General features: G+C 49.0%; 10 protein-coding genes across 10 annotated transcripts; 9 read left to right on the forward strand and 1 right to left on the reverse strand.

Moving 5' to 3' along the window:
• Positions 1-452, forward strand: ASPWEDRAFT_39556 (uncharacterized protein). The gene has a single exon (XM_040835116.1). The coding sequence runs from the start codon at positions 20-22 to the stop codon at positions 182-184; it is 165 nt and encodes a 54-aa protein (XP_040691491.1). The 5' UTR covers positions 1-19; the 3' UTR covers positions 185-452.
• Positions 453-731: 279 nt separating this feature from the next.
• On the forward strand, positions 732-2,634 carry ASPWEDRAFT_39558 (uncharacterized protein). The gene has a single exon (XM_040835117.1). The coding sequence runs from the start codon at positions 771-773 to the stop codon at positions 2,574-2,576; it is 1,806 nt and encodes a 601-aa protein (XP_040691492.1). The 5' UTR covers positions 732-770; the 3' UTR covers positions 2,577-2,634.
• Positions 2,635-3,516: 882 nt separating this feature from the next.
• Positions 3,517-5,339, forward strand: ASPWEDRAFT_39559 (DUF3176 domain-containing protein). The gene is made up of 2 exons (XM_040835119.1): positions 3,517-4,826; positions 4,885-5,339. The coding sequence occupies exons 1-2, from the start codon at positions 3,593-3,595 to the stop codon at positions 4,956-4,958; spliced, it is 1,308 nt and encodes a 435-aa protein (XP_040691493.1). The 5' UTR covers positions 3,517-3,592; the 3' UTR covers positions 4,959-5,339.
• A 265-nt stretch (positions 5,340-5,604) lies between these two features.
• Positions 5,605-7,015, forward strand: ASPWEDRAFT_59191 (Gfo/Idh/MocA family protein). Its single transcript, XM_040838434.1, has 3 exons — positions 5,605-5,764; positions 5,808-5,941; positions 5,994-7,015. The coding sequence occupies exons 1-3, from the start codon at positions 5,655-5,657 to the stop codon at positions 6,983-6,985; spliced, it is 1,236 nt and encodes a 411-aa protein (XP_040691494.1). The 5' UTR covers positions 5,605-5,654; the 3' UTR covers positions 6,986-7,015.
• Positions 6,954-8,727, forward strand: ASPWEDRAFT_470686 (aldehyde dehydrogenase). Its single transcript, XM_040836897.1, has 2 exons — positions 6,954-7,057; positions 7,112-8,727. Exon 2 carries the CDS (start codon positions 7,120-7,122, stop codon positions 8,596-8,598), a length of 1,479 nt encoding a protein of 492 aa, XP_040691495.1. The 5' UTR covers positions 6,954-7,057; positions 7,112-7,119; the 3' UTR covers positions 8,599-8,727.
• Positions 8,728-8,735: 8 nt separating this feature from the next.
• ASPWEDRAFT_171281 (uncharacterized protein) lies at positions 8,736-9,009 on the reverse strand (the record flags this gene model as incomplete). The annotated part of the gene is made up of 2 exons (XM_040830752.1): positions 8,736-8,893; positions 8,940-9,009. The coding sequence occupies 2 exons, from the start codon at positions 9,007-9,009 to the stop codon at positions 8,736-8,738; spliced, it is 228 nt and encodes a 75-aa protein (XP_040691496.1).
• A 580-nt stretch (positions 9,010-9,589) lies between these two features.
• ASPWEDRAFT_39562 (uncharacterized protein) lies at positions 9,590-11,409 on the forward strand. The gene has a single exon (XM_040835120.1). It carries the CDS (start codon positions 9,639-9,641, stop codon positions 11,223-11,225), a length of 1,587 nt encoding a protein of 528 aa, XP_040691497.1. The 5' UTR covers positions 9,590-9,638; the 3' UTR covers positions 11,226-11,409.
• A 686-nt stretch (positions 11,410-12,095) lies between these two features.
• Positions 12,096-12,421, forward strand: ASPWEDRAFT_171283 (uncharacterized protein; the record flags this gene model as incomplete). Its single annotated transcript, XM_040830753.1, has 2 exons — positions 12,096-12,180; positions 12,240-12,421. 2 exons carry the CDS (start codon positions 12,096-12,098, stop codon positions 12,419-12,421), a joined length of 267 nt encoding a protein of 88 aa, XP_040691498.1.
• A 665-nt stretch (positions 12,422-13,086) lies between these two features.
• On the forward strand, positions 13,087-13,979 carry ASPWEDRAFT_171284 (uncharacterized protein; the record flags this gene model as incomplete). Its single annotated transcript, XM_040830754.1, has 4 exons — positions 13,087-13,220; positions 13,283-13,551; positions 13,595-13,815; positions 13,860-13,979. The coding sequence occupies 4 exons, from the start codon at positions 13,087-13,089 to the stop codon at positions 13,977-13,979; spliced, it is 744 nt and encodes a 247-aa protein (XP_040691499.1).
• Positions 13,980-14,428: 449 nt separating this feature from the next.
• On the forward strand, positions 14,429-16,278 carry ASPWEDRAFT_27168 (uncharacterized protein; the record flags this gene model as incomplete). The annotated part of the gene is made up of 4 exons (XM_040832963.1): positions 14,429-14,526; positions 14,784-14,984; positions 15,103-15,300; positions 15,351-16,278. The coding sequence occupies 4 exons, from the start codon at positions 14,429-14,431 to the stop codon at positions 16,276-16,278; spliced, it is 1,425 nt and encodes a 474-aa protein (XP_040691500.1).
• Positions 16,279-16,345: the final 67 nt, after the last annotated feature.

A 16,345-nucleotide genomic window follows, 5' to 3' on the forward strand; every position in this document is an offset into this window, starting at 1 on the left:
TTTTGTTTTTAACGCGAGGATGAAGGATCTACGCGAAGAGATTTTGAAGTGGCTGCACGACATCCCGGTTCTTCCAAACGGCTCTCAAAGGGTGCTCGGCGCTTACAACTGGCCCCCAAAACTCCAAAGTCTCAGCGATGCACTTTACACCGCGACTATAGCGGGGCTAGGCAAGATGCTTTGATATATTCGTCGTCAGGCAGTGCCGAAAGTCATAGGCGCGGTTATCAAAGGCTCGAGCTTCCAGCGCGAGCTCAGCGAATGTTTTGCCAGTATTCGGAAATGGTGCGAACAACTAGAGCAGACCAACATATAAGTTGTAGTTTTGCACCGAAATGAAAGAAACTATAACCAGTATCAGCTATCATTGAATCAAGGAACTGAACATTCAATTTGCCCATTTCAAACCAATATATCCATATCTCTTTGTATAGATGTCACAGCCCGGACAACAAGATTAGCCGAGCTTGGCAGGGGTATCTAATCCGATAATTGTCCGCCGAAAGTACGAAGGTTAATAACCAGCAGGGCAATTCGGTCCAAATTAATGGAATGTGGATTATTCTCGAGCTACGATTGGTCCAACTGAATGATGATCTTCAGATGGGCCATTATCGGAACAAAGTGAATTAAGACTTCGCTCAACGGGTGTTTATCGGAGGAAACACCCAATACTATCTAGTGATGGGTTGAGCGCTTGCTATAAAGTAGGTGTTATCCCTCGAGATATCCCACCATACAGCACCCCAATCCATTTCTTTACTTCTAGAATGATTATCGCAGCATTTCTGGCGCTGTGTGCTCTCCCAATCGGGAGCGTATCCGGAGCTTCTGTTGTCCCTCGACAGGCAAATTCAACTGCCAATGCCCATTGTGGCCCTGACCTCTGCACCTGGTGGCATGACACCGCAGAGATCAACACCGACAGCGCTGTCCGCCCGGAGAATGTCCGACAGTCTCGTTCATACTTGGTCCAGGTTGCGGCAGCGGGCACAAACAATTTCTTCGACTCGTTTGTCTACGAAACCATTCCGCGCAATGGAAATGGAAATGTCATGAGGCCGGGTGATAGTCCAACGGGCAACACATTCAATGGCACGGATGGTATCTCGATTGAAATAGAAGCCGGCATCAACATGGCATGGTCTCACTTTGAGCACACCAAGAATGTTGATGTCAAGGTCTCCAGGCGAGATGGGAGCCCCGTTGATCAGCGGGTGACTCTCCGACCAACTGCCATCCCATACGAGGTTCAACATTCCAATGGTAGTCTCATCATCCGTGTCCCTGCAGATCCCAATGGCCACAGGTTCTCCGTTGAATTTGACGACGACCTCTTCACGTATCGTTCGGACGGACAAGGATATACGACACATGGTGAAGGCGACATTGTGGGCGTGGAACCCAGAAATGCCCTGCTCATCTTTGCAAGTCCGCCCCTTTCAGAACATCTCATTCCCCCCATGAACGGCAATGACACCAAAGTGATGAAACCCGGCCCGATTACCGTGGAGGATATGCAAGCGTCTCCGATTGTGTATTTCCCACCTGGCGTATATTATGTCAATTCGGACCCGATTGGAAAAGCCCATCTGAAGCTGGACCCAAATACGTACTGGGTATACTTGGCTCCAGGCGCCTATGTCAAGGGAGCTGTTGAGTACACCACCTCACGAAAAGACTTTTATGCATCCGGTCATGGGGTTCTCTCGGGTGAGATCTACGTCTACCAGGCCAATGCGGACCGGAACTATTTCAACATCAAGGACGATGTGACTAGCCTCCACATGTGGTGGCATCGAACCATCCAGGCTGGCCAAACCTGGCATTGCACTGGTCCCACTACGAATGCTCCGCCATTCAACAGCATGGATCTCAAGGACGGTGCAGCGGATAGGGAAGATATTTCCGTCGAGATATCCGACTACAAACAAGTGGGCGCTTATTTTACGCAGACGGATGGACCGCAAATGTACACAAACGGTACTGTCCACGATGTCTTCTACCACGTTAATGATGATGGCATCAAGACTTATCATTCTGGTGTGAACGCAACCCGGCTCACCATTTGGAAAGTGTTCAATGACCCAATCATTCAGATGGGCTGGGCTCCTCGAGACGTCCACGGCATTTCGATCAACACAGTCTATATCATCCACACTCGATATCAGTGGAGCGACACGTATGTGCCTACGTCGATTATCGGCGCTTCACCAAGTTACCTTAACAAGCGAGAGGTGGATGCTTCGAAATCGATCAGCGTGTCTCTATCCAATATCACCTGTGAAGGATTATGTCCAGCTTTATTCCGCCTTACGCCGCTACAGAACTATGTGAACTTTACAGTCAGCGGAGTGAGCATGCCTGATGGGTTGATTGGTGGAGATCTCCACATTGGGGATAGCATCATTGCTACTACTCCTGCGACAACCTATCCTGGATCGGAGAATCTCAAGATGGAGTTGCACATTTCTGATTGGACGGTCCAGGGAGAGAAGGTGACTGCAGACAATGCTGCAACGCTTGGTCAATTCTATATCAATGAGACTTATACCGGACAATGGTCCATTTCCTAGCTGAAATGGTAATATAGCTGAGATATTATCCAGAAATCCAGACGTCATCACTACTCTGCCCGTGCCTCTAACGTAGTAATCAGACTAATGTTGCCTATATTTTCCCCTGTATGGTAACGTCTAGCACGTACGACCATTGTGGAGAACAGGGCTTCCCGTCCGCTCAGCCATTGAACATTCCCCATTCAGGCTGCAGAGATTTGATCTGATGTTGAGCTGCTGGAGGTTAATAGGGCAGATATATATATGGCTGCTTTCGGTAGGTCTGTTTATTAAGAGAGTATAAGGGAGAAAGGACGGTAGTATGTTATGATAATAGATGTTATAGGGATATCGAAACTGACTAGCGCACAGTCTGGGGATATGAACACCCTCATGACAACTCTCGCTCATCAGCTGTAAAATGTGCAATTTCAGAAAGAAAAACCACCCAGCGGCTCATCTTTCTCTTCAAGATCATCCATGCCCACCGTGCAGAGCGTTGCTGTCTCAATGTAATTCTCGTAGAATTGTCGTCGTGGAGGATCAATCGCAGGCGTGATGGATGGAATTATTCATTTGATCTGCTTTTGCATCGCATGGCGTTCATGCTTGACTCACAAGTTAAGCATATTAATATAGTTATCTGTGAATATTCAGGAACAAGGATTTTGCTCAGCCTCATTTATTCCTAATCCGGTAACTGATGGACACCCACCTCCGCAAGGCTGGCAGCCTCACCCCAATGGTTTGACTCAATTCCTCAACATTATTTCATTCCTTTCATCTAAATCTATCTCAAAGGATCCATGGTAATCGATGCTTGCATAAGGTGAGGTCTCTATTACTAGGACGAACAAAAGACAATCTCAGCGAAGATGGAAGTCTCAAGCCAACGAGAAAGTGCGGGTGGGGGCGACTTTCTCCCACCCAGCCAGTCTCCAGCAAAGACATTGGATGCCTCAGAATGGTCACCGGGAATCTGGTCCCAATTCCCATGGACAGCGTTTACCGCTATTCTCGTTTGTCTGCTGTCGATGATCGCAGCCGCCGTGATGCTATACCGGTCGGACGGACGGCCTCAGTCGGAATGGCCTGTCTCGCCTGCTGTCATCCTGGCTGTCTGCAGTGCTGTCGGAACCACGTCGCTGGAGATGGCACGAAGCGAAGGCGCCACCATCTCCTGGTGGACTCGTTCACTGCAGGGCTGCACTCTCCGCGATCTGCACTGCCAATGGGCCATCTCCACGGGCATCTGGTCGTCGCTGCTCTTCTGGCGCCAGTTCAGCCGCAATACACTGGCCACGATCGGTGTCACGCTCTGCCTGGTCGTGTCGCCTCTTCTTCAACGTGCCAGCGTTTCTGACTCTGCCCGGTTTTCATCGCCCGCCACGGTCCATCTTCCAGCTGCTAGCACGCATTCTTCATACACGACGGGCGCATCGAAGTCCGACGAGGCTCTGGATTGGTCCCTGGACTATGCGGCCGTCATTTCAGAATATCTCGATCGGTCTCCTATAACCACGAGTCCCATCCACGGCTGTAACGAGGGCACCTGTACTGGAAATCTAACCACTGTCGGTATCACCGGCAGCTGTCCCATACACAACACCACCACGGTTGATCTTGTGGAGGAGCTACTTATAGGAGAACAATCGCCACACACCAAACCAAAGCCGTCGGTAATGGAGATTGCGGTGAACTTTGATAATTTGGGACTCGACATGTCACCCTGGCACGGGCTATTTTTCATTGATGCGACCTATTTTGTTCCATCCCATAATCATACGGTGCTCAGATTCTCCAATGGCACCAGCTTCTTTGGATGCCCGGGAACGATGGTGACCAAGCGATGCAGCATCACTCCAGGGCTGGTCGAGTATCCCGTCTCCATCTCCAATGGATCGCTGACGATACGCAACGAAATCACTGGCTTCTTTCCTTCTGTGAGCGACTCCAGTTTCCTCGGCCCCAATAAAACCAGAACTGGAAGAGGGAAGCCAATATACGATGCCAACTCCATAGGCGGCATTCTCACCGCGGCAAAATACATTTTCGACTCCCAAATAACCATCAGCGCAATGGTCGAAACGATGTTGACTAACCATACGAGGGACGTCACTGTCCAGCCGACCTTCACCGGCCGCATGGCCGCGAGATACATGCAACTCCCCAGTTGGGGCACCCAGTCATGCGTCATCAACATGCCCGATCCCACCAGCGGTATTCTCTCTGTCTTGAATGGGCTTATGTTCCGCACTGGTCTGGCAGCTGGACGAGTTAGCCCCTTTCCCGTGCAGACGATAGATGCGCAACAGAGTGTGCACACTTTGGTTTATAGAGTCAAGTGGGAGTTTTTTGCCCTGGCCGTTGCCCTTATGGTGCTGTGTATCATCTTGGTAGCCGGGTCGCTCTCCAGTTGGTGGCGTCTGGGTCGAGCCGTGTCGATGAGCCCGGTGGAAATTGCTAAAGCGCTCGACTCGTCTCTGATGCAGGATGATACTATCTCATATGCCCCTCTGGACACGCTGATAGAGCACGTGGGAGACATACCAGTTAAGTATGGGGTGACTCGAGAGACGGAAGTAATCGACCATATACCGGTGGTAAAGCGACAAGTTTTGCGTTTTGGTGATCCAGATATTGTCCACGACCTATGAGGATTTACCTATTCCGAACTTCATGAATATCCAAGATCAGGAATCATCCTTGTAGAGATAAATCGAATAACAGGCATCAAAAGAACTACAAGCAGTCGGCTCAAATTATGTCGACGGGGGAATTTCGCCCTAATTCCCCCTAAAGCAGAGAGGGAAGTAATGCTGATTTTTATTCTCAAGCCGACGAACAGTGTTCACTGAAAAATAGCTTAAAGGAATGAATATGACCCTAGGCTCTATTGAGTTGTGTATGTGGTTCGCATCGTCAACTTTACCAAATGCGTCAATGACGTATCTACTACTTAATCCATATGCGCGTCAACGGAAGGATTGACGTCCCGGATCGCAATCGTTAAATGATGTCAAAACAGCAGAGTATTTAGCAGATTATTCTATATAGCCATCATCAGTTCAATGATAATTTAAGAATTTAAGCAAGATGGTTTTTGGTGCACTATACCGCGTCTACAAAGGCTGGATCAGTCCCCCGCAGGCGACGAAGAAAGATGACGCCATTCGGTTCGGACTTTTGGGGGCGTCCAACATTGCGTACGTATTCTGAATGACAATCATCACCATACTAATGATACAGTCCTATTTCCCTGATTGCGCCTGCAAAAGCGCATCCAGAGGTCATCGTCGCTGCTGTCGCGGCGCGAGATCGCAGTCGGGCAGAAGCATATGCTAAGAAATATGGGATTCCGATCGTCCATACATCCTATCAAGGTGAGCATATATTTACATTTGTCTTGTTTGAATACCATCTAATGTAGGATAGACCTCCTCGACGACCCCTCCATCGACGCAATCTACATCGCCCAACCCAACAGCCTCCATTTCGAATGGGCGCTCCGCTCACTCCGCGCCGGCAAACACGTCCTGCTCGAGAAACCATCATGCTCGAACAGTGCAGAAGCACGCGCCCTCTTCAACCATCCTCTAGTCAAAGCGCCCAACGCCCCAATTCTGCTCGAAGCATTCCACTATCGGTTTCATCCTGCTTGGCAGGCTTTTCTGGCGCAGATTCATGGGCACGGTTTGGGACGGGTGGAATCTGCACATGCGCAGCAGTTTCTGCCTAAGTGGGCTATACCTGCTGATGACATTCGATGGCGGTTTGATTTGGCCGGTGGTGCGATGATGGATTTTGGGACGTATCCTTTGAGTTGTTTAAGGCAGATTCTGCGGGAGGAGCCGAGGGTGATTACTGCTGAGCCGACGATATCTGAATACGAGGACAGGGCCGATCAGGCGATGAGGGCGACGTATACGACTGAATCTGGGGCGAAGGGGGAAATGCTTGCTGACCTTGCGGCTGCTGGAGGATGGCCTTTACTGCCTGCTTCATGGACGAAAGGGTTGCCGAGTTTTGGTTGGCCGAAATGCGAGGTTGAACTCGCAGAGAGGGAGGGAGATGGTGATGGAGGTTCTTTTAAGAGAAAGGTGACGATTTGGAATTATCTGATGCCGAGTGTGTACCACCGGATTGATGTGGAAGATACGCATACGCTTCGTCGGGGTGGGCAGATAGTCAAGACATGGAAGGATTCGAAGAATATCAAGGCGTATACATGGCCCTCTGGTGATGGAGAAGAGTGGTGGTCGAGCTATAACTACCAGCTTCATGAGTTTGTCAACAAGGTCAAAGGACGCAGTGGATCGGGGGTTTGGGTGGATGGCGAGGACAGCATCAGGCAGATGGAGGCGATTGATCGAACGTATGAAAAGGCTGGGATGGAGATACGGCCGTCGAGTAATTTTGAGCTCTAGTTATTTCTGTATAGTTGATATCTAATGCACATGTTATCTATTTATAGCAGATAGCTTATCAGTCAGTGCGGGGTATTCTTCCCCTCACATTTAAACCATCACGAACACAACTAACATCACCACCAGAAGACATCATGGCTCTCCCACACACCTCAAACTGGGTCAACGGTGCCTTCACCCCTCCAACTCCCAACCTCATCACCATCATCAACCCTGCAACCGAATCTCCCATCGCCACCATCGACGCGACCCCCCAAGAAACAGTCACCACCATCATCGCAGACAGTTTCACCACCTTCAACACGGGATCCTGGTCTCGCGCAGATGCATCAACACGCTTCCAAGTCCTCTCATCCGCCGCGAACCTTTTACGCTCCCGCATCCCCGAACTCACCCACCTCGAAACCCAACAAACCGGCCGCCCAATCCGGGAGATGAAAGCCCAGCTCGCGCGAGTTCCGGAATGGCTGGAGTATTTTGCATCACTTGCGCGCGTGCACGAGGGGCGCGTCACGCCGTTTAAAGGGCCGGTGGTGAATACACTTACCCGGCTCCCGCTGGGTGTTGTTGCACAGATCACGCCGTTTAATCATCCGTTGCTGATGGCGACGAAGAAGATCGGGGCGGCGTTGGCGGCGGGGAATGTGGTGATTGTGAAGCCGTCCGAGTTGGCACCGTTGTCTGTCCTTCAGCTTGGTCCGTTGTTCAAAGAGGCTGGATTGCCGGATGGTGTGTTGCAGATTATCTGTGGGTATGGATATGAGACGGGGAAGTATCTGTGTGAGAGTCCGCATATAGCCAAGGTGGATTTAACTGGTGGACTGGCGACGTACAAGGCCATTGCATCCGTGGCGGCAGCGAATATGATTCCCATCACGGCTGAACTGGGCGGAAAAGCCCCTGTGTGTCTATTTCCCAGTCTGGACGTTAAACACGCTGTACAGGCTGCCCTGTTTGCCAGTTTTATCGCGAGTGGACAGACATGCGTCACTGGGAGTCGACTGCTCGTCCACGCAGACATATACGACGACTTCACGGCTCTCCTCCAGCAACGCGTCGCAGCACTCCGAGTCGGTGATCCAACCGACGAACGCACGCAAATCGGTTCCGTCATCTCAAAGACAGCAGTCGAAAGATGCACAGCCTTTGTCCAAAAATCCATCCAAGAAGGCGGCAAGATCCTCTGCGGCGGCAACGCAATCCAAGGAAAAGGCTTCTTTTTCGAACCCACCATCATCGAAACAACACATGGTACAGACCTCGCCACCAACGAAGTCTTTGGCCCCGTCATCGCCCTTATCAAATGTTCTTCCGAAGAAGAAATCATCAACCTCGCGAACGGGACTCCATACGCGCTAGGAGCGTCAGTCTGGTCCAACGATCTCACGCAAGCTCATCGGGTTGCCGCGCAAATCGAAGCGGGCATTGTCTGGATCAACGGACATCATCTGAATGACCCCTCATCACCGTGGGGAGGGTTCAAGCAGAGTGGGCTTGGAAAGGAGAATGGACAGGAGGCGTATGAGAGCTATACCAAGGTGAAGAGTACGGTTGTTAACTATGGGGTGGCGCCGGTGTGGTTTGATGATGAGGTTGATGCGCGATATGGATAATAGACTGGATTATATAGCTACACAATACCACTGCTTAGGCTCATGCGTAAGATGACGAGAAGTACCATACATCTATCCACAACATATCCATCGTAAGAGAAACCACGCACCCTATCCATAGGCGATCAGCCGACCAACTATTCGCGACGGCGGAGATAGACACATTTCTTCTGGTAGCAGTAGCAGTTCCCATTCAAGTTTTTGCAGACTGCGCCGTTCTGGCAATCATTGCTGTTGCTGCATTCGACAAGAGTATCTTTAACGATGAGACTGCCGCGAGTGACGAGGGTATTTTCTATGGAATTTTAGCATGGAAGCCAGATGAAGAGGGCTCGACAAACCGGAATTATTCATATCAGCTGCAGTGACGGCAGTAAGAAAGGTCAAGGTGAGTAAAGTAGAGATCTTCATTTTGATGACTTGAGGGTGGTGATAGGAGGATTGGACTGGAGAAAAATCAGGAGAACGGAGAGGTTTTATAACCAATGTCTTGGTGTGGTCTGTTGAACTGTTATAAATAGGAAATCCTTTACGTTCTCCTCTCATTTGAGGTTTCTTTGAAACCATCGTTTCAGAGTGTTTCGGCTTTTGTTTAGCCATGTCGACTTCTTTGTTGTCTTAAGACATCTTTCTGCCTGGATGCTCTCTTAATACTCTGTGGCCAGTCTGACATCAAATACTATTGGTCTGAATACAATAAAGAATGTCAATCAGCGTGATTGATCTATACATAACAAAGTAATGCGTATCCAATTCCATCAAAGGCCAATCTACAAACTGAAGATTTACAACCTGCCTTCTAGAAATGATCTCATATTTCATAAATAAATATGATACTATCATTTACTCTGATCTGATCTGATAGTCAACTCCATGATAACCTTAAATAGATCGGCTATCATCGGATATCTCGGCTAATGGCGGCACCTCTGCAGTGACAAAGGGCGTGGCGGGGAATCACTTCATGTCCGACAGTCACAGATGCCAGTTACGCTGCCCGCGCCCTACTATAACTCAGTGGTCCTTAACCTCCACGTGCCATGGAGATTCCCAAATTCTGCGATGATATCTTGTCCCTTCCACCTCTGGACACGACTAGTCCTGATCCCCTGCTGAGCCACTTGCTCGACCAACAGGATGGGTTGCATACTTCAGAGTCATCAGCCATCTCAAGACATGATAATCAAGATAAATCGACAAGGCCAAAGAATCGGCGATTATCACAAGACACAGTAAAGGTCTTGCGATCATGGCTGCACCAGCACCAGGAGTATCCGTATCCCACTGAGGAGGAAAAGGAGGAACTGCAGGAGCAGACTGGACTCAGCAAGACGCAGATTTACAACTGGTTCAGTAATGCGCGACGACGGCGACTGCGTAAAAGGACCAGCAAACGACATGAAGATCCTCAAGCTGGGAGTATAGTATCGCCGCTTGAACGATGGAAGAATTCGCCACCGGAAACTGAAGCCGCTGCGCCGTGGGAAATCATGCGCGCGCTGGCCGACGCCCCGTATACTTCTGAAGGAAGCGCTGGGTATCATTCGCATTCTGCCACCGATGATGCATGGTCGAGTAATAGCTCCAGTGCGTCGTTTATACACGGCGCACCGTCGTCGACGAGTAGTATCGAGCACAGCCAGTCATCCAACTCGGATGTTTCATTCGATCGCCCTCGCGGGCCATATCAAAGACCACCAACGCCTATACCAAGTGCGAGACCAAGTCGTCGAAGGCGTCGGAAACCACCACGCCCCATTGGACAGCTGAGCGGATCGAAAAGTCGCGGCCAGCGGGCGTTTCAGTGTACGTTTTGCTCGGATACATTCCGCACCAAGTACGACTGGCAGCGGCATGAAAAGGCACTACATCTGCTGGTGGAATGGTGGACGTGCCATTATCAAGACGGTCCGGATTCTGTCTGTCTGCAGAAATTCTCTCGAAAAGACCATCTACGACAACACCTCAAGTTAGTCCATCGCGTCAACTATCACCACTCCATGGACGACTGGCAGGATTCAACGACTTGCCTTAAATCACGATGCGGATTCTGCAATCTCAACCTATCCACCTGGGAAGAAAGAATCGAGCACGTGGCCGAGCACTTCAAAAACGGCGCCGACATGGCAAACTGGAAAGGCGGCTGGGGATTCGAACCTGAAATCGAGCAATTAGTCGAAAACGCCATGCCGCCGTATCTTGTCGGTCTGGAGAGACACACGATGGATCCGTGGAAGTCATCTGAAGTACTGAATCTCCAAACACAAAGCGGAATCCCCAATGCCTTTAGCCGATATACAGATCTGCACCGCGAACTGGTTGCGTATATCAAAACCAGCATGGCCAATGGGATCTATCCAACGGATCAGATGCTGCGAGACCAAGCACGGATGATTTCGTATGGGTACAATGATCCCTGGGATGCGACGTATGCGGACTGGGATCCGATGTGGCTGGGATCTGTCAAAGAGGAAGCAGGACTTACTGCTCCTGTCCATGAGCCTGATATACCTGGGAATTTGCCAGATGAAGCTATCCCGAATATCCCAGAGGCGGATTTTCCAGAGGTGGATTTGTTTGACGACTATTTCAATTTCAGTCCACCGGGTGTATCTCATCTTGGATGACTAGAAAAGAGTAGCAAATATGATGGTATGACCAAAACGCGTATATCCATATCGTATACGATATTCGACGATCGGAAGACTTTCCTAGACGTAGATAGTACTTTTGTCAGTTCAATTGCTCTTTGAACGTATCCTGGGATACCCGAAGCCCATTTCTTTGTTGTCATAGATCAACAACAGGGATTCAACAGTGTAGCCTGTCATTCTTTGTCGGGGTACATTAGTATCGGTCAAATGCAAGGTATTTATCTATCTCGAGTCAGGATTCTAGATCATAACAAAGAAGTCGAGTTCTCACAAAGAACATTCGATGCTGTGGTACGTGGGAAAAACTGCGGGGAAGCTGTCATCTGTATGGGAAAATCTTACTCTATTCTACTGCGCTATTTTGTATACGAAAATGTCCACATGACTTTGTACGATTTGCCTCATCGTATACTACGGATATCACGACTTTCTTTCCAACCACTAAATACCTTCTAGTTACCCCTCAAGTGAGTAAAGCAGAGTGGAGCATACAATAAAGAAATTCGCTGTATGACAGCATGAAGCCAAAGTGGGTCTGATATGCCACCCAGGTGATAGGTGTTGCTATTCCCATTCACTGGGTTGATACTGTCGATCCCAGGGACTTCCCGAGCTCAATGATGACGTTGCATAGTCGTTTACTGCTTGAGAATATTTATTTGGTTTCATTTTCATTACATTTGGAAAGTTTGTATCACTTCCTTGGGATATAAAGCCCTCCTCCTTTTCTCTCCTCTCTGCTCTGTCCATCTTCCTTGCATTCACCCTCCTCCTGATCAATCACTACTTTTCTCAACGTCCTCTACTCCGAACACCACTCTCTTCACATCAAAGTGCATCAGAATGAAGCTCTCTGTCATCTTCACCCTTGCCTTTGTGGCTGCGGCCACTGCTGCCGTCGTCCCCAGTCCCAGTGCGACTCCCGGTGGTCAGTCAATCTTCTTCCTCTTGGAAATATCTTTTTCACTAACCTTGCTCCATAAATAGACTTCACCATTAACGTTCGCTCGTCTCTTATTCCCCGCAACGACCTCCGCGTCGAGGGTGCCGAGGATGGATGCAAGGACGACAGCGACTGCAACAATGGAGCTGTCTGCCACCACGACAACGGTAACTGTTACTGCTACCAGGACAGCTGCGTTTATCCTTTAAATGGTGGCTCCGTCTAAGTTGTCGAGAAGGCATAGTGGGGTGGCCTGGTGATGTTTTCCCCAAGATTTCTTCTGAATTGTTGCTAATATTTGCATCAAGTCTAGGAGTTCGACTCATGCGCAGCGATTGGCGATTACCTCAACTTTATGGGCTACGGCTCGTACCTGAATCGGACACTAAAAGTTTTGGATTCTGCTGGTCATTTTCCCGGTTGGGGATGTTTTGTGGGTTTTAGGATGGTTGATGAATATATTTGCATGGCTAGATGCCATGGCCTTTTATGACTGTCTCGTGTTTTTCTCGTAGATTGCAGCTTTTGTTCACTTGTAGCTCTTTTACCCAGTTTAATACAAATATGATAATCATTAGAAAATGATTAAAAAAAGCCAGGTATAATTTTTGTATCTGTTACAATAAGAAGTTATCAATATTGATATTATACTATTGACGTGTATAGATTAAGAAAATATGAAGGCTCAAAGAGGTGCACGTGTGGCCTGTTTGGCGGGGATATATATTTGTAGATCAGTGATGCTCCATGTAAGTGATATATTTCCAACTCATCAATCTTCCATCAATTGTATTTTTCTAGTCCTTCACTTTAATATTTAGCATTTTCATTTAGATATGCTTTCAAGAATACCATCCTTGAGAATCCCCCATCTTGGACGCGGGGCGCCTAATGTCCACGTCGCAGGTCCGACAGGGCCCCCTGAGCCAAGGCACGATCCTCAAAAGCGACTCTGGACATATATATACAATCGAAGAGATTCTTGCTGACCGGCGAAAACCTCTATTATGTGTATATCGCGCAAGGTGCGTTGTCTTATCTTCATCGAGACGCGACGCGTTGTTTACAACCTCTAACACGCGAAAAGCGCCAACAAAAAGAACTTCATTATCACAAACATGATCCCTGGCGAATTTGAGTACCAGCTGAGCCTCCAGAAACAATTATCGACTTGTCAAAATGTACGAAGTGTAGTCGATACTGTCCAGGAACAGGAGTTGTTCATCTACCCGTTCTTGGCTGGCGATTTGCTTCGATTGAGTCAGAAGAAGATATCACTAGAGATAAGGAGGGATATTCTTCGACAAGCGCTACGTGGGCTGGCGGATATGCATGATCGGGATATTCTGCAAAATGGTATGTTGATGCTCTGTGTTTTGATGATGTGCTGACTGGATAGATATCAAACCCAACAACATCCTCGCCGATTATGAGGAGGATACTGCAGGTCAGGTGACGATAAACGATGTCCAGATATCAGACCTTGAAGATACAGTCATTTTTCCAACAGGCAAATGGTTACGAGGACCCCTTTGCGGCAATGCGATCTGGAGAAGCACCGAAAGCTGGTGTCGATCGCGCCAGAACCAGGCGTCAGATGTATTTTCCTTTGGGATTATAGTATGTCCCCAATCCTTACACAGAGGCAGATAGCTAATTCTCAGATGCTCTACGTGATGCTGAATGAAATGGTCTTCCGCGTCACAGACGAGCAGCTCAACTCGCCCGACTCATGGCGCCATATCCTCCGCCAGCACATATCATACTTTGGCGACGCAGACTGACTAAACGGGCTTTTAGAGCATATCGGCAGAGAAAACCCGTTTTACGAACGCCTAATTAGCCTGACTGACAATTTTGGACCGGAAAATCCAATGCAACCCCTTGAGCGACGGGGGTATATCGACCCTGATCTGCGAGAGTTGGTGGGAAAAATGACAAATTTGGACCCTACACGAAGGATTCAAGCGAGAGAGGCGCTGCAGCATTGGTGGTTCAGCTAGACTGGGTTTAAGTGATGGATTAAGCGTTGTGGCTTATCAGAAGTGAAGATATACAGATGCCAAGCTGCGACAAGGCTGTGCATCGCGGGAGAACCATCCTAGAGCTGGCTAGCGATGTCCATCGTTATTTTAGCCATGCATCAGGCTGAGCAACGCTGGGCGGTAAATTGTGAAGGAAGAGGCATGGAAAAATTCCTGTTCATGTTTTGTGATTCTTACATGCCTCCAATATGGCGGGACCAGATGATGCGAGTCACCTTTTGAATCACTCGCAGCAGGATCTTTTATATGATGATGATGGGATCTCGCTGCAGCAATTAGAACAGGGGTAAGCGATTGGTCTATACCACAGACAGTAATTAATATAAAGCAGTCCCAAAAAAGGATACACAGCCGTCGATGTAAGCGACTTGGAACATGAACCCATTTCAGACAGCCCAAAACAAAAGCCAAAAGCGAACAGAAAAGCATGCATTAAAGGCGTTCTTTTATGTTTACTTGGAGTCTTTGTCTCTATCGTCGCACATGTCGCTCTCACGTGTAACTTGCCGCCCAAGCGGGAAACAAATGGACATTGTCATCCAGCATCGTCTATACCGGAACCTGCTCCAATGCCAACCAGACAGCGACTGGATTACATGTTATGATTAACATTTTCGTCATCACAATCACAGCTACCAGCAGCTACTGTGGTCAAGTCCTGTCTGCTCCGTCGAGAAAGGAGATTGACTATGCCCATTCACGCCGAGTGTTATCGATTGGTTCGTCCAGCCTGACCAATATCTGGTATGCGCCGTGGTGGAGGAAGACATTGTGGGTTTTGCTTCTGGAATCATCGATTTCTATCCAGATGACGTTTTGTTTCTTCCTTATCCTACTATATACCAGCAACTGATCATATCAGGTATAACTCCTTCGTCTACGTAGCCATGGGCGCCAACGACTATGGAGTAGCGGCTGTACCTTCGAATTTTGCGACTCAGAATGCGAATACCGATCTCACAATGACGTATAACGTCCATCTAACTTCACCAGCAATTTTGGCATGTCAGGGGAGACTCTACGAGATGAGATCGCCTCTGGGCAGTTCGAAAAACTGGATGTAGAGTCATGCGCGTCGGCATACAGCAGTGATTAGCAAACAACTCGCAGCTACTTGGTTGCTGTCGGCCCGAGTGCAATCGGCAATATCACGGCGTGGACATGCGTTCTGCAGGAAAATGGTGAAATCACAACCGACACCGGTGGTTATGTCAAGGGCATAGCGTGTGTTCCTAAGATTGACCGCGGGCTTTACATCGATGAGGATGGTAATCTCACCTGGTGGGATGGTTATACCGTCAATGAGCAGCGTGTCGATTACTGCCTCAGTTACAAAATCTCGCCACCCTGCCACTTGGGATGCAGTCTGCCCATCGGCTTGGTCGTGCTGGTCTGTATTGGAGTCAAGTTCCTCTGTATGACGTTTGCAGACTTGGATCGACGGAGGGAGATCTTCCTCACGGTTGGAGATGCCATAGCCTCTTTTCTGGATCGCGTCGATCCCTTGACGGCGACTAATTGCCTTATGGAACGAGGGAACAAAGGGCGCAAAAAGGCCGTCACGACTGCGTTTGTGAATGAGTATCCGTGGTCGTCAATCTTTTTCAAAGGACGTCCGATGAGCCAATCTGCTCCTCCACAGCCGAAGAAGCTATCCCAAGTGAAACGGCGATGGTTCACGGCTCTTCCGCCGCCGCTGTTCTGGATAACGGTATTCGAATCGCTGTTCATCCTAGCTGTGATCACCTTTCTCTGCCTGGTGAGCGATCGCCTCGTAGGCTCCTATCTCACCAACGTCAACCAAGATGGCCTGTCTGGCTGGGATAAAACCCTCGGCTCCATCTATCACACCCAGCTACAGCCAATCCGTGGCGTAGGTTTCATCGGGACAATCCTCATCATGAACTGTCCCCAGATTCTCATCTCGCTCATATGCACCATCTTTAACAATGCCCTCACTCGTATGCTCTTGGCCGCCAAATACAGCACCTACGGCCTGCAGCGCAAACCCCTCCGCGTCTCTCCAACTGGCGACTAGCGATCGACATACTATCTCACCATCCCATATCGCTACAGCATTCCTCTTCTCATAATCTTCACATTCG

Source organism: Aspergillus wentii (genome assembly GCF_001890725.1).
Source record: "Aspergillus wentii DTO 134E9 unplaced genomic scaffold ASPWEscaffold_3, whole genome shotgun sequence".
Classification (NCBI taxonomy): Eukaryota; Fungi; Ascomycota; class Eurotiomycetes; order Eurotiales; family Aspergillaceae; genus Aspergillus; species Aspergillus wentii.

Excerpts from the sequence above, each read along its gene's own strand:
- ASPWEDRAFT_39556 (XM_040835116.1), top strand. The coding sequence starts at position 20 with ATGAAGGATCTACGCGAAGAGATTTTGAAGTGGCTGCACGACATCCCG.
- ASPWEDRAFT_39558 (XM_040835117.1), top strand. The coding sequence starts at position 771 with ATGATTATCGCAGCATTTCTGGCGCTGTGTGCTCTCCCAATCGGGAGC.
- ASPWEDRAFT_39559 (XM_040835119.1), top strand. The coding sequence starts at position 3,593 with ATGATCGCAGCCGCCGTGATGCTATACCGGTCGGACGGACGGCCTCAG. Across the intron at positions 4,827-4,884 it reads GTTCCGCACTGGTCTGGCAG|TTTGGTTTATAGAGTCAAGT; the intron begins CTGGACGAGTTA and ends GAGTGTGCACAC.
- ASPWEDRAFT_59191 (XM_040838434.1), top strand. The coding sequence starts at position 5,655 with ATGGTTTTTGGTGCACTATACCGCGTCTACAAAGGCTGGATCAGTCCC. Across the intron at positions 5,765-5,807 it reads TTGGGGGCGTCCAACATTGC|TCCTATTTCCCTGATTGCGC; the intron begins GTACGTATTCTG and ends CTAATGATACAG. Across the intron at positions 5,942-5,993 it reads CGTCCATACATCCTATCAAG|ACCTCCTCGACGACCCCTCC; the intron begins GTGAGCATATAT and ends AATGTAGGATAG.
- ASPWEDRAFT_470686 (XM_040836897.1), top strand. The coding sequence starts at position 7,120 with ATGGCTCTCCCACACACCTCAAACTGGGTCAACGGTGCCTTCACCCCT.
- ASPWEDRAFT_39562 (XM_040835120.1), top strand. The coding sequence starts at position 9,639 with ATGGAGATTCCCAAATTCTGCGATGATATCTTGTCCCTTCCACCTCTG.